Source organism: Sphaerodactylus townsendi, linkage group LG02 (assembly GCF_021028975.2).
Source record: "Sphaerodactylus townsendi isolate TG3544 linkage group LG02, MPM_Stown_v2.3, whole genome shotgun sequence".
Lineage (NCBI taxonomy): Eukaryota > Metazoa > Chordata > Lepidosauria > Squamata > Sphaerodactylidae > Sphaerodactylus > Sphaerodactylus townsendi.
The window spans coordinates 37,015,227-37,029,775 of NC_059426.1; the positions used below are offsets into that span (position 1 = coordinate 37,015,227).

General features: G+C 40.9%; 1 protein-coding gene across 1 annotated transcript in view; it reads left to right on the forward strand.

Annotated features, from left to right (window-relative positions):
* Positions 1–14,549, forward strand: part of LY75 (lymphocyte antigen 75) — a 96,509-nt gene that overhangs the window by 47,940 nt on the left and 34,020 nt on the right. The window contains exons 13-22 of the mRNA XM_048484484.1: positions 143–285; positions 2,247–2,328; positions 2,900–2,971; positions 3,544–3,664; positions 4,739–4,774; positions 6,810–6,985; positions 7,576–7,640; positions 10,269–10,345; positions 12,347–12,483; positions 14,034–14,139. Coding sequence (XP_048340441.1) covers positions 143–285; positions 2,247–2,328; positions 2,900–2,971; positions 3,544–3,664; positions 4,739–4,774; positions 6,810–6,985; positions 7,576–7,640; positions 10,269–10,345; positions 12,347–12,483; positions 14,034–14,139 — 1,015 coding nt within the window. The remainder of the gene's footprint in view (positions 1–142; positions 286–2,246; positions 2,329–2,899; positions 2,972–3,543; positions 3,665–4,738; positions 4,775–6,809; positions 6,986–7,575; positions 7,641–10,268; positions 10,346–12,346; positions 12,484–14,033; positions 14,140–14,549) is intronic.

Here is a 14,549-nt window from a genome sequence, read left to right on the forward strand (position 1 = left end):
GAGTTCTCTGCAAGAATACAGAATTAGCAAAATGAAATGGTTCTGCATTATTATTTAATCAAGTAGCTTTAAAGTAAAGTAAATCTTCAGCACAAAAATTTAAAAAATGACGTTGAATTGTTCTTTTTGTTTTTCTTTTAAGTTATTCCATAAGGAAAGAGTGCTGAGAACCAGAACCTGGGAAGAAGCGGAAAGGTTCTGTGAGGCTCTTGGCGGCCATCTTCCTAGTTTTAACCACAAGGAGGAAATAAAGGAGTTCCATAATATATTGAGGACTGTCATCAGGTAATATTTTTGAATTGCTAGAGTTCCAAATCTGGTGCTGTCTAAAATCTGCCTTTGTTGTTGACATAAATATCACAGTTCTGTTGAGGTGGACAAGAGACTGATAAAAAGTTTTTTAGAACACTTAGTAATTGAAATTATATTATACCTCTCAACTTCAATAATATAAAAGATTCCAGCATGTCAGTATTATTGCTTCGGCTTAGATCCAGCAGTGGATTTCCACAAATGGAAAGTTTCCACTTGCTGTCCCTGCATTCCAAAAGCAGTATTTTGGGCAGGATTGTACCAGTAAGCGTCTCACTCTCCTGATACAAAGCCTTCCATAGTGGAAATCACTGGTGGATCCAAACATTTCTCTCAAGAGAGAGAAAATTGTGACCTGTGCAAATCCCCTTGTGTGGGAAACAGTGGACTGTGACACTTTAAAAGTTTAAATAACTAACATTAAGCCACAAACCTCTTCTTTTAATCTACAGAAAATGTAACACAAGTAAACAATTATCAACTGCTAAACATTTCTTATAGTAAGGTATCTTTGCAGAGGGATTTTTTTTTTTAGTATGACTTCAGTAATGATTCCTTAATGCTTAAATACCGCTGCTGGATTTTTTGCAGACGTTCTGAGATATGGTTAGAGTTTACATGACTGCACAATGAGTTCTATATGGCTATGGGGTTTGGGCTTGTTTCCTACAGTGCAATCCCACGTAGGTACTCCCAGTCTGTCAGTTGATTTTAGACTGAAATAACTGTCCCATTGATTGGGCTGAGACTAGAATAATTCTGCATAGGAGTGTACTGTTAGTGTGTGTTCAGAAATCACAATAAACCTTTTAGCTTTAAAAAGGGCTTGGACAGATTTATGGAGGAGAAGTCAATTTATGGCTACCAATCTTGATCCTCCTTGATCTCAGATTGCAAATGCCTTAGCAGACCAGGTGCTCAGGAGCAGCAGCAGCAGCAGCAGAAGGCCATTGCTTTCACATCCTGCACGTGAGCTCCCAAAGGCACCTGGTGGGCCACTGCGAGTAGCAGAATGCTGGACTAGATGGACTCTGGTCTGATCCAGCAGGCTAGTTCTTATGTTCTTATGTTCTTAACCACAGGTTGATCAAATCCTGCATAGATGTGATTCTGAAAGTAAACTGTCAAGCAAATTGAGGTTTCTTAATTGGCATGAAACCTTCAAACTACAGCTTGTTGCCAGTTTGCTAACTGTTGCCTGGTTTTGTGGTTTGTTATGACATCTGCACTGTTCCTTGTGGCTGCCTGACTACAGAGGCAACAGGATATAGGAAATGTTCTCCATGGCCCATTCCACATGTGCAGGATAATGCACTTTCAATCTACTTTCACAATTGTTTGCAAGTGGATTTTGCTATTCTGCACAGTAAAATCCAGCTGCAAAATGACTTGAAAGTCAATTGAAAGTGAAATATTTTGCATGTGCAGAAGGAGCCCATATGAGAGGTGGACAGAGGATAGAAGCAGACAGACTGAGGTTTGTGTGTTAATCAGCATTAATACTTAAGGCTAGGAGGCTAACCACAGTTTAAACACACAAGGATTTATTGTGATGTCTAAATGCTGTGTTCAGCATCCCATCATGCCATATGGTGACCCTTTTTTGAACCTGGGAAGACTTTCAAGTTCAGTTTGGGTTAAGTAATGATGGTGTTCAAAGAAAAAAAAATCTGCTATGCCCAAGCCTTTTTCCATGCATAAAAGTAATATTTTGGATCATGCTCTGTATCAGCTTCATGTTTAATAATAATAATAATAATAATAATAATAATAATAATAACAACAACAACAACAACAACAACAACAACAACAATTAAATATACATGCCCAGTTCTGCTACCATGTGCACAGTTTGAATGTATGTACTGAACTATAACCTGACATGATGTTACGCATGAAACTTTAATGTAATTGAAATGTTGTTTTCTTTTCAGTGATGACCGATGGGTCTGGGTTGGCCTAAATAAGAGGAATCCAGAATATCTAGCATCATGGCAGTGGAGTGACAATAAGCCTGTAGGTTAAAGTGAAAACTGAAAAAAAAATACACTGTATCTTTATTGGGGAAATTGGACAACATCTTCAAAATGTATTGTGCAGAAGCAAAATACAGCGAGATAATTTATTTTTAAAGGCTGAACATCTGAACATATTTTGAGTTAATTTTTAAATCTCTGAAGCAGTTGCCATTTTGTTTGACTGGTATCCAGTTACTAGTGGGCCATGAAGCATTTATTTTGACCTGTCTAGAATTAACCTCCACAGAAAAGCCATTTCTTACATGTGTCAGGGCTCCGAATGTGGAAATTCCCACCATAAGTACTACCCTAATAATTTCATTTGAGAAACTGATCTATACTGAATGAGTATTGTTCTTGGAGTCATGTTTTATTCCGTAAAAGAATATTATCAGTATGAAATTTCAAAAGGTGTTGCAACAGACTGGTCTGTGGAATTCAGTGTTTGTTTTTAACTTGCATCATGATTTTGCTGACTACTACATTGACTGCTGTTAAAAATGCTAGCTGATATGAATAAATTGCAATTAACTAATAATGTCTGACTGCCTCTCCATTTCCTTCCTTAGGTATCTACTGTTATTATGCCTCCGGAGTTTGAAGAAGATGACTACGATGTTAGAGACTGTGCAGCCTTCAAGGTGCATATTAGCATTTTTATTAGCTGCTGTTGAAATCGATTTCTAATATACAGAGGGTGAAGAAAATTACTTTGCGCTGTGTTTTTTAAAAACACATTTTGTTTAAATTTAGAATAATTGATGCAATCAATAAAGTCAACATGACATGACTTAAAGAAGCTACTAGCTTGTTAAGAATTTGCCAGTGAATTTCTCCTAAGATTTCTGTAGAAATACTACAGACTACCTAGTTGGCAGTAGTGACTACAGAATCATATATTTTATAAATATACTAAATTATAGAGGGCAGCAGTTTGGGTTTAGATATACCTATTAATGTATCATTTGACTCTTCAAGCTGCAATTCCATACTGTTGGATACAGTGGGATTGCTTCTAAATGAATATGCATTGGATGCAGCTGTTCATTTTATTCCTCTATATATGGCACACCAAGCATCTGTACTTTTTATCCACTAAAAGTTCATCTTTTTTTTTTTAAGGATTAAAACATTACCTTTTATTAACTCTTGACTGAATGCTGGAACTGGGCTTGAACACAACTATGTATTTTTGTTTCTTTTGTATGTTCAGTCTCTTAGTGTAAGACGGAGACCGTTCTGGCGTCCTTATCTTTTTGATGACAGAGAATATTTCTATTTAAAACCTTTCCGTTGTGACGCTAAACTGGAATGGGTCTGCCAGATCACTAAAGGTAAAATTAGTTGTGTAATGTTTTGTATCTTATTTTGTTAAAGATATATTTTATTTTCATCTACCATGCCAGCAGGTCTAGACTGTCTTAACTCTTTAAACATCTGTGGTTTGTTTGTTTTTAAAGAAATGATGATTAAATCAATTTTTGACTTTGACATGTTTTGAGTGTATTGCTTAGTGTGCGTTCAGAATACATAAGCTCTATGAATTCCATGCTTAGAACTTCACTCCCAGTTGTGTATTTTCCTGATTCAACAGTGGACTACAGGGAGAAATGAAGTTAGGTTCCTGACCTGAAAAACCCATGGGAAGTTGCGATTTGCTTTGTTGAGGATACTTACTTTTGGCCGAGCAGGGCACATGGTATCCCACAGATCCTTCCCTGCCCCCCCCCCCCCCCCACTCCTTATCTGAATATTAGAGAATTGAATTCCAAGCATGGTCCTTGCAATGCACATGAGAGTGGATGGACCCAGGACCCACCTGGAGAAGACGTGATGTGTAGTTAGGCCCACAGATAGTAGTAAGACTAAGAAATACTAATTAAAAAATTGTCACTTTATTCTAGTGTGCTTTCATAAAGAAAAAAACCCTCTCATGAAGTACTGCCATAAGAACTTCTTGCCACTCTGTGAGGTGGAGACTAAGAATGTAAGAATATTTATTCTCTTTAAGAATAAAGCTGCAGAGAAACAAGGAACTCTAGAAATAGGGAAAGTCTGTAGGATCGTTAGACTGCTCTTTCAACGCTACATTCAGTATACCTTTTTCCATTACATTCTTATTTCTATTGGTTTATGACCACATTAAAATTGAATTGAATTACATTCTTATTTAAGTTGCAGTTGGACTTAACATTCTTCAGTTGTACTTACAGTTGTCTGTGATTTGATTATATTACTTGAATTTGTTACAAGAACAAAACAATCCAAACCCTGTTTTTAATTGTCCTTTTGAAAACTCTTCTCCCTCTTTCCTCCAATTCTCTCTGTCATTAGAAAAAGAATTTGGCTCACTGTGGTCAGAACAGCAACTTACTTAATGTCTTCATCTTTTCCTCTATTATGAACAGGTACTAAAATAAAGACTCCCGAGTGGTACAAACCAGGTAACTTAGCATGTTTTTGCTACATGCCATTGAATTAGGTGATAATCATAAGTGGGGTGTATTTATTTACTTCTATTTAAAGCTTACTTTTGTCATTGTGGTAAGTTACATGGTGCAAAATGGGTCTCGGTAGCATGAGACATCTAATAACAATCTACTAACGGTAGTCTTAAGTCAGAATTGGGAGCACGCATCATTGTGATGGTTTGCAAGTGGAGGTTGGCCTCATCTTTGCTGCACTTCCTGATCAACCTTTCTGAGGGGCAGAGAAGTGCTGCAGCTTTCAGCCCAATGTGGATCAGGTTATATGGTGGCCCAGAAGGGTCCCATCTGATGTAATAACCCTGCTGATTCTGGTCAGCTAGACAGAATGCAAGCCAGTTTGCTCCTTCTCCTTGCTTTGTTCATCATGAAAATACAACCAAAAAGGGGAGACTAGACTTTCAACCACAAAATGCCAAACAGTAAACCAAAACTGGTTCTGGTGGGTTTTCCGGGCTGTGTGGCCGTGGTCTGGTGGATCCACCACACAGCCCAGAAAACCCACCAGAATCAGTTGAATCTGGCCGTGAAAACCTTCGACAATACAGTAAACTAAAAGATTTTGAGAATCTGCGGAACAAAAACATAATCTTAGTAAAACAATCATCATAAACTCACTACAGCTGTTAATTTTTTTAAAAAAATTGCTATCAAATCACAGCTGACTTATAGTGACCCTGTAGAGCTGTTCAGAGGTGATTTGACATTGCCTGTATTCATTGGATTCTCCAAGGGTGTGTGACTGGCCCTTAAGGTCACCCAGCAAGCTTCTTTGGCGCAAGTGGGGATTTGAACCAGGTCCTAGTCCAACACCTTAAACATTACACCACACTGGTCTCGCAACAGGGCTCATGAGATTATATCACTGACTACCAAAGCCAACTACATTTTAAAATAATCTTAGATGTCTTTGGGAAGTTACTTGGAAATCCTGAGCTCAAGTGGAAATCTCATGTGGTTCAGTTGGATCATGTATAGTTTAGAGTGAAGTCTTTCACGAAATGGTCATTAGGAAGAGAGTGACTTGAGAAAAAAAAATGACTGAGAGAGAGCCATCACTAAGTTTTATAAAAGCATGCATGGGTAGAGAAGAGGGATAGAGGAGAACTCAGAAGCACCCAGTGAAGATGATGGGCAATAGATTTAAGACAGACAAAAGGCGATACACTTAGCTCAGTGTGAAATGTGTGGAATTCACTGCCAGTGGATATCATGAAGGCCCATGAATCATGGGTGGCTTTAAAAAAGGAGGTTAGACAGAGTCATGGAGGAGAATCTATCAGTGGGTACCAGGAACCTCCAAGTATAGCAGCAACAACCTGTGAATAAGAGTTAACAGCAGGAGATGGCCTCTTGCTCTGCACACTGTCGTCGGCCTTCTGAACCAGCTGGGTTGGCCCTGGGGGAAAAGGCCTGCTGGACTAGATGTAAAAGGGCTTTTCAAGGATTCCCCAGGCTCATTCCTATATTGACAAACCATGGGTAGCCATTACATTCAAATTATGTCTATGCCTCATTCTCTGCTGTGCTTGCCGTCAATTGTGTCATGAGTTCTGTTCTTGGAGAAGCATATCAAAAATCTGATGTTCAACTTTACTGTTCAGTCTTTTTTTCAAATGTGTTTATTTTATTTATTTAGATATAAATCTCTCCCCACCCTGCCCCGCCACAAGAAACCTGAATTATGGAATTCTGCTTACTACAACTGAGTCTCTGTATTCCCAACCCCTCTGTATTCCCAGCCCCTCACATGATACTGAAGACTTCCTGGTTCAGAACTAACCACAATTTTCTATGAAGTCAAAATCAGTTGAAATGAAATTCTGGTTTGTTGTCCTGCCTACAAACTAGAATGACTAAGACAATGGTGTAGATTCTTGGTGTTGAGAGTGATTAGGTGCCATCAAATTAAATGTTGTCAGACTGTGCTTTAATGGTTTGTGTATGTATTTGTAAAAAACAAAACTCTGTGTATGGTTCTGTTTCCTTATAGATGAACATGCAACTCATGGGCTTTCAACGGTTATTGACGGGTCTGAATTCTGGTTTGTGTCAAATAAGAACCTGAGCTATCAAGAAGCTGCTCTCTACTGTTCTTATAATGGAAGTGATTTAGCTTCTGTGGCTTCATTCACAGAATTAACTGGAGTCCTAAGCAGATTGGAAAAGGTAATTTATGATTTCATATATTTTACTGTGAAAAACACCTGTGCAGAAAACCTTAAAGCCATCCTTAGTAAAGCATATGGGAAGTGCAATGCTTATATCTAAGAGCAGGAAGAGAATATTAAAATACACCAGTAAACTGGTGTATTCCTGGCTCCCATTGATTGGTGCTCAGTTCAAACCATGAATTCGCAACACCAAGTTGAGTCTGTCTGTTGCCATCTTCTATAGCACTGGCCTATTGAAGACTTCCTTGTTAAGAACTAATCACAGTTTGTTGTGAAATCCAAATTGGATGAAGTGGCAAACTATGGTTTGTTCACTTCCACACAGTCTAATTTCAATTTATATCTTAAGCTGATCCTTCATGGTTGAGAGAACAAACCACAGTTAGGCATTTTAACGGTTTCAGATATTCTACCAAAATGGCTTCTCAGTCTTGGGAAGCTTCAGTATTGGGTACCTATGTGGGAAGGATATTCAGTATTTATTTATTTACAGTCACAGACCAATACCGTTAAATAAAACAAATCAAGTTCCAGAATAATAAATGTTGTGCCGATGCTTGCTAGCGTATCCATTTGCATTTGCAGTTATCAGATAAGTGGCAGAATTGGTGGCTGAAATCTGTGATTCCTGCTGGTCACTTCCATTCATGGTATGTAGAACCATCGACAACAATCTGATGCTAAAGAGTTGGGCTATTTTTAAACATGTGACATGAAATGATAGACTTTAAGTCAGATGCCCTTAAACTATTAGGATCAATTTATTCTTCCGTGAAGAAGTGGCTTCTTTTAATACAACCTCATAGAAACAGTTCCATGTACGGAGCTGCTTGTGTGAAACAGCTTACTTTGTGGGGCCTCTGATCATCAGTCTGTCGTTCGTGTACATTAGTTGATAGCATGGGGACAATTATTACATTTTTATATATTACTTTTTTTTCAAGGAGTTTAGGGTAGCATACAAAGGCCATTTTGCATGCTTTGCTTATTCCGAGGCTACTTGCTCCACAGTGCGGTCTCCCCACTGTTTCTCTAGCTACATGAGAGGAAGTGCCCTACTTCTTGCTCTTCTCACAGCCCCCATTTTGCCCATCCCTGCGAGAGAGAGAGAGAGAGAGAGAGAGAGAGAGAGAGAGATGAAATAATGGGTATGCAGTCTGTGTCAAATCTTAAACAATAAAACCCTAAAACATTGAATGTTTCGACGACAAACCATCAGCCAGTGAGGGAACAGGACTCACAAAGTGATTTCTACTCTCCCATTGGTGGCAGTTTATCGCCCTGACATTCCCACTGCTCTGCGGGCTCCAAGAAGCCCTCCCACCTCCCCAAAAGCCAAGCCAGATGGCAGAGCAGGTGCTCCACCGGCCCGCCCCCTCCTCCCACCCTTCCCACCCCTCAAAAGCTGAGCCGGGCAGCAGTGCAGCTACTCCACCTCCAGCACCCTCCTCTCACCCTTCCCCCCCCCCCAAAAGCCAAGCTAAGCAGTGAAGCAGCCGCTCCGCCAGCCGGCACCCTCCTCCCACCATTCCCACCCCTAAAAGCCAAGCCGGGCAGCGGAGGAGCCACCAGCCAGCATCCTTCTCCCACCCTTCTGACCCCCAAAAGCTGGGCTGGCACCTTCCTCCCCCCCATCCCCAAAAGCCGACCTGCTCCACTGGCCGGCACCCTCCTCCAGCTGCCCACAACCCCAAAAGTCAAGCCTCCCCCCCCCACCCCAAAAACTGAGTTTAGATCATTGCAGGAAGGGATGCTTCATAGGGCATCTTCCCCCTCTGCAATGGGCTTTTGCTGCTAGTTTATAGATGATGGATTGGATCCCATGTAGAATTTCTGCTGACAGTAGCAGTTTTTGTTAGCAAAACAGGATTTCCTGCTACAGCTGAAAACAGTTCCCTCAGTGATGCTCGTAGTACAGAGAAACCTCCTGCAGCATGAAAAAAGTCAGAGGTCTAGTGTAGTAAGGGAAAACTGCTGAAAATCACTCTCTGACAGAAACCCAATTCTGTAATAATTCCAAAGAGGTGTTTTTGTTGCAGCAAAACTAATATGAGCCTTATACCACTTTAGAGGTTTATTGTGGCATAATCTTTCATGGCACAGAATTCAGCTAATCGTCTGGTGAAGTGGTCTCTACTTCTTGAAAGCATTGGGGGGTTTTGGCCATCAAGACACAGTTGACTTGTGGCAACCTCATAGGGTTTTCAAGGCAGAGGTGGTTTGCTGTTGCCTGCCTTCACTTCATGCCCATAGTATTCCTTAGATGCCTTCCATCCAAATATTCGTCAGGGTTAAGGGTGAGAACGAGTGACTGGCCCAAGGTCACCCAGCGAGTTTCCATGGTATAGTGAGGATTCGAACCTGGGTTTCCCAGATCCTAGTCTGACACCCTAACCACTACACCACGCTGGCTGTTTGAAAATGTATGCCACAGTAAAACTACCGTATTGAGAAGGCACACAGAATTCACTACAGCTCATATCCATAGCATACCAGATTACAACAACAAAAAAAGGCAATAAACGTTGAATGCATAAGTGCAAGCAAAAAGAAGATGGCTAGTCTTTATTCCTCTGAGAGTTTTTTTAGCATTTTATAACTTGTTTTACTGAATTACCCTGTTTCTTCGAAAATAAGATCCTCTGAAAATAAGACATAGTAGAGGTTTTGCTGAAGTGCTAAACATAAAGCATCCCCCGAAAGTAAGACGTAGCAAAGTTTTTGTTTGGAAGCATGCCCGACGAACAGAACACAGAAAAATAAGACATCCCCTGAAAATAAGACATAGTACATCTTTAGGAGCAAAAATTAATATAAGACACTGTCTTATTTTCGGGGAAACAGGGTACATGTGTGGCTTTGAGGGATTCTTGAGGGCGGGAAAATAAAGTATACCTTGGAAAATGAATGAAATTTAGGATGGTTGACATGTCACAAGCTTAGTTTCAGTCAGTTTGTGATTTGTGTTTATTAGCGCACTGAGAAATAACAGAAACAATTGGGCTACTGTGTCTGGTAGCTGCAGAGATAAAGATGCCATTATCTGTTCTCTTCACACTGTCAACAAACCGTCTTTACAATCTATAAAAGTTATAGAATACTGTGGGTATGTGGCTTTTTTTCTTATATGAGTAGCTCAGTGTGAAGGTCTGGATCAAAATCGAAATAAAAATGCATTTTCTGTGTTTTTCTCTTTTTGTAGTTATTTGAATTCTTGTATTATGTACCATATTTTATGAAACAATGCATTTACTGTCTTATTTCTTCAATATGACTAGGTTTCCAATATATTCAAGTTATCATGAACGACATGGCAGGGATTGTTGGCATATTTCGTATCACAGCTGGTATAGAGGTAAGGTGGTTAGTTCTGCTTTCTTTAAAAATGCTAAACTATTTTTTCCTGCACTCAGAATTTTCCTTGAAATTTTTAGAATTTTTTTTAAACCTGAGAAGGGATTTTTAAAGGATATGTATGTATAGTCACACTTTAATTTTGGCTCATCCCGCACATGCAGAATAATGCACTTTCAAACTGCTTTCAGTGCTCTTTGAAGCTGTGCGGAACAGCAAAATCCACTTACAAACAGTTGTGAAAGTGATCCTCTGAAGATGCCAGCCACAGACGCAGGCGAAACGTCAGGAGAGAATGCTGCTAGAACACGGCCATACAGCCCGGAAACCACACAGCACCCAAGTGATTCCGGCCGTGAAAGCCTTCGACAATACATTGTGAAAGTGATTTGAAAATGCATTATTTTGCGTGTGCGGAAGGGGCCTTTTATTTTATGGAAGTTCTTCATGTGTAAGACAACTAAAATTCAGTTGGAAGTGGTGGTCTTTGTGTCTGGAAATTATTGTGCATCAGAAGGGATGTGCAACCTATGGATATAAATGCTGCTTTTGCAGAGCACAGTATGGCAATAGATCCACAATATTGTCCCTATTCAGTTGGAAATAACTGCATAAGCTGTGTACACACTTTGCTAAAAGTAGCTTGCAATTTGTACTACAGTAATCCAAATCCTGATCCAAGAAAACATGAATCATGACCTCAATTAAGCATGTAAGTTAATGAAAAATATGCACATAGTGCATAAATTTGCAAGTCATGCGGTACAACTGGGTACATTTCTGACAGTGCTACCAGATGTTACCCCCACTTTCAGATGAAACATTTTCCATATCTGCTTTTCCAAATCATGTCACAGGGCTACTGAGAAGCGTCATGGGCCCTGGAAGAGAAATTTCTTCAGCTTTACCTCCTAAAGAAGGGAGAGAGAAACAAAGAGGCAGGAACTTATTAATATGGAATTATCTTTTCTAGGAATCAGAGATCACTCACTTTAAAGTAACCCTTTGCTTAACTGGAAAACTGCAGCAAGAGAATACTTTCTCTGATTTAAAAGGAAGCAAATGGTTAAAAAGACCAATTTTAAGTCCCTAAATAGACTTCCATCTGTTGAAGCCCAAAGATTCCAGGCATTCTCCATGATTTTATTTACTTGGTGAATTTTTATCCTGCCCTTCCTGCATGGAGTTCAGGGCAGCGTACCTTGCACTGTCGTCAGAGTAAAATGAGGCAAGTGGACTTCAGCCTGGCCCTGGGCAACTTGTATTCCCAGTCGTCCCTCTCTCTTGTGAAGTTTAATGTCTACTACACATCTACTACACATCAGGCCATAACTGACTTATGGCGGCCCCAATAGGGGGCTTTTTAGGCAAGTAAGAAACAAGAGGTGGTTTGCCTTCCTCCACAGCGTCTGCTTTGGCAGCCTCCCTCCATCCATGTATCGGCTTTACTTAGGCTGATTCCACATGGGCCAAAAACAGCGGTGTGAAAACAGTATAAACCCTTTTACACCGTTTTAAACCCTTTTACACCATTTTCACACTGTTTTCACACTGCTGTTTTTGGCCCATGCAGAATCAGCCTTAGTGTCCAAGATCTCACAAGATTCAGCTATAACATGCTGCCTTCTTTTCAAACCTTTGCTATAGCTATCAATAAATCTCAAGGATTGGGCAAAAAAAGGTGTTTCCCAGGACCTGCAAGGGGACATTCTACGTTCAAAGCTTGTGTTCTTACGCCTGAATCAAAGGCTCATTCCGCACATGCAGAATAATGCACTTTCAAACTGCTTTCAGTGCTCTTTAAAGCTGTGTGGAATAGCAAAATCCACTTGCAAACAGTTGTGAAAGTGGTTTGAAAACGCATTATTTTGCGTGTGCGGAAGGGGCCAGAGATTATTTTAAGTGTGGACAATGAAGTGAATGTAAATGCTGAATGGAACAGTGAACAGTGAATGTAAATACTAACAGTGTGAGTGATTTCATTTATTTATGACTCCTGCAGATCCCAGAATAGACTGTAATTCAAAACTCCCTTTCATCTGTGAGAAGTACAACGCATCACTGTTGGAAAGACATGACCCAGATTATAAACAACCCAAAAGATGGTGCCCTCAAAATTGGACAGTTTTTCAGGATAAGGTAGAAAAAAAAAACCCAAAACATTTGCTTGTTTGTGTTTTATATCATATTCGAAAATCATTGTGGATGGGAGGCAGATGGGCAAGATATGTTGTGACATTTATGACGATGGAAGGGTGCTTTAGCATTACTGGGATGGGCAGAGTATGGGGGGAAATGCACTTCTCTGGATACTGTGGGTATACTAAGGTCATTTACAACTTATAAGGGAAAACATTCTGGATGTTTTACACCTCTTAACTAGAGGGTTTATGTTCTGTAGTATGTTTCAGAACCTGATACCCAGGCCCTTTCTGCACGGCCAGCTTGCGGGGGTGCATCGGCATAGTTTATGCTGATGCACCCCCGTGGGACCGTTCACACGGATGGTCCCGCTAAGTGCACCGCCTGCAGCGCAACCTTCGCACAGGCTGCGCCGCTCCCAAATGTTGCTTACCTCCCGTCTCCTTCTGTCGCGTTGTGGAGGCCAGGGGACACGCTCCCCTGGCCACAGTGACGACTCTGGAGTCGGAGGCCAGGAGGCATGTCTCCTGGCCTCCACAATGTGATAGAAGGAGACGAGGGGTAAGCAGCATTTGGGAGGGCCGGGAGAGAAATGCCAACTTCCACCCAGTGCCGTTCGCATGGCACCAAATGGAAGCTGGCGTTTGCTAAAAACCTCGCTCCCCGAGCGAGGTTTGAAAACACCATTTGGGCAGGAACAGAGCACCGCTGCAGTGATTTGGCAGTGGCACCTGTGCGAAGGGTCCCTGCCAAAATGGTGTTTTACTGGCCCGACATGGTTGCTTTTGGCCTGTGCGGAAAGGGCCCCATTGGGTCTTCCATTGGGTCCATGTGGAGAGGGAGACTAAAAGAGTGAGCTATTCTTTTGTTTGGGGGCTTTGGGATTTTTGGTTGTTGAGAGAAGCACACTCACTCATTCATGGGTTGAGATGAGGGATGCTAGAGGAGAATGACTCTGGATAATGCTTGCAGGTGAGTTCTGGAGTGGGGGCACCATGCAACAAACACTCAGGGTCCAGGAATTGTAAATAACTAAGCAGTAATTTTTCTTTCCTTTATTTTGCTTAGCCAGACTGAGAACATGTCTTATTGCTACCTTGAGGTTGTTCCCTGTAATCATTACATTGTTTAACTAAACAGCCACTCTTCCTTACTCACAACCTTGCACTTGACTACATAAACAAAATGCATCCCTTTGGTATTGACCTCGAGTGACCCCAGGAGAGAGGGACAGATTTTACCCCAAGGGGGTGGTATGCTACCTGAGGGGGTAGTTAACAGCTTTCTGCCCCAGCTTCCTGACTGAGTGGCAAGCTGGTGGGGGAGATCTGGAAGAAAGTACCTCAGCATTTAAAGAGTGGTAAGGCTTTCATATTGCAGTCATTTGATGAGTATTGTCAGAAATGCAGTGAACTGCCAACTATTATGTTTAGGTATAGAATTTTTTCTGAATTTTGTGCTGTATGAACTACACATCAAATTAAGCATTTGAGGTAATAGTAAATATAAAAATGATACAGTATCTTTTTTAAAAATACCTCTTTCAGTGCTTTCAAAAAATAACCCCTCGGAATACCACATATCTGAAAGCAAATGAGCACTGTCAAACGCTTGGAGGCTTTCTTCCTTCAATTAGGAACCAAGCTGAACAAGGTAAGATAACAATTGAACGTTCCTTAACAAAGGGCGTTTCCATCCTCAAAACACAGCTATGCATTGTGCATGATCAGAGATACAGACACCTACATTCTCAAGATTTCCTCAGGACTACCACAGACCATGAAGGATAGAGAATGTTTTCATGAGAATGGGTGCACATCCTTCTTTCTAACCGAGTTGTTCCACCGGGCCTTTGGAGAGGCCAGCCGCTGACGGTGCCTCTGCCCCCCCCCCCCCGCCCCCTGCTTCTAGGGGTCCTAACACCATCGGGACCCATTATTCCTTTCTGGGGAGAGTTGTATATGGGTTTCGTGGGACATTGTTTTAGAACTGTTTTTAAATTGTATGCAAGTTTTATATATTATATTTATATTGTTCACCGCCCTGAGCCCTTCGGGGATAGG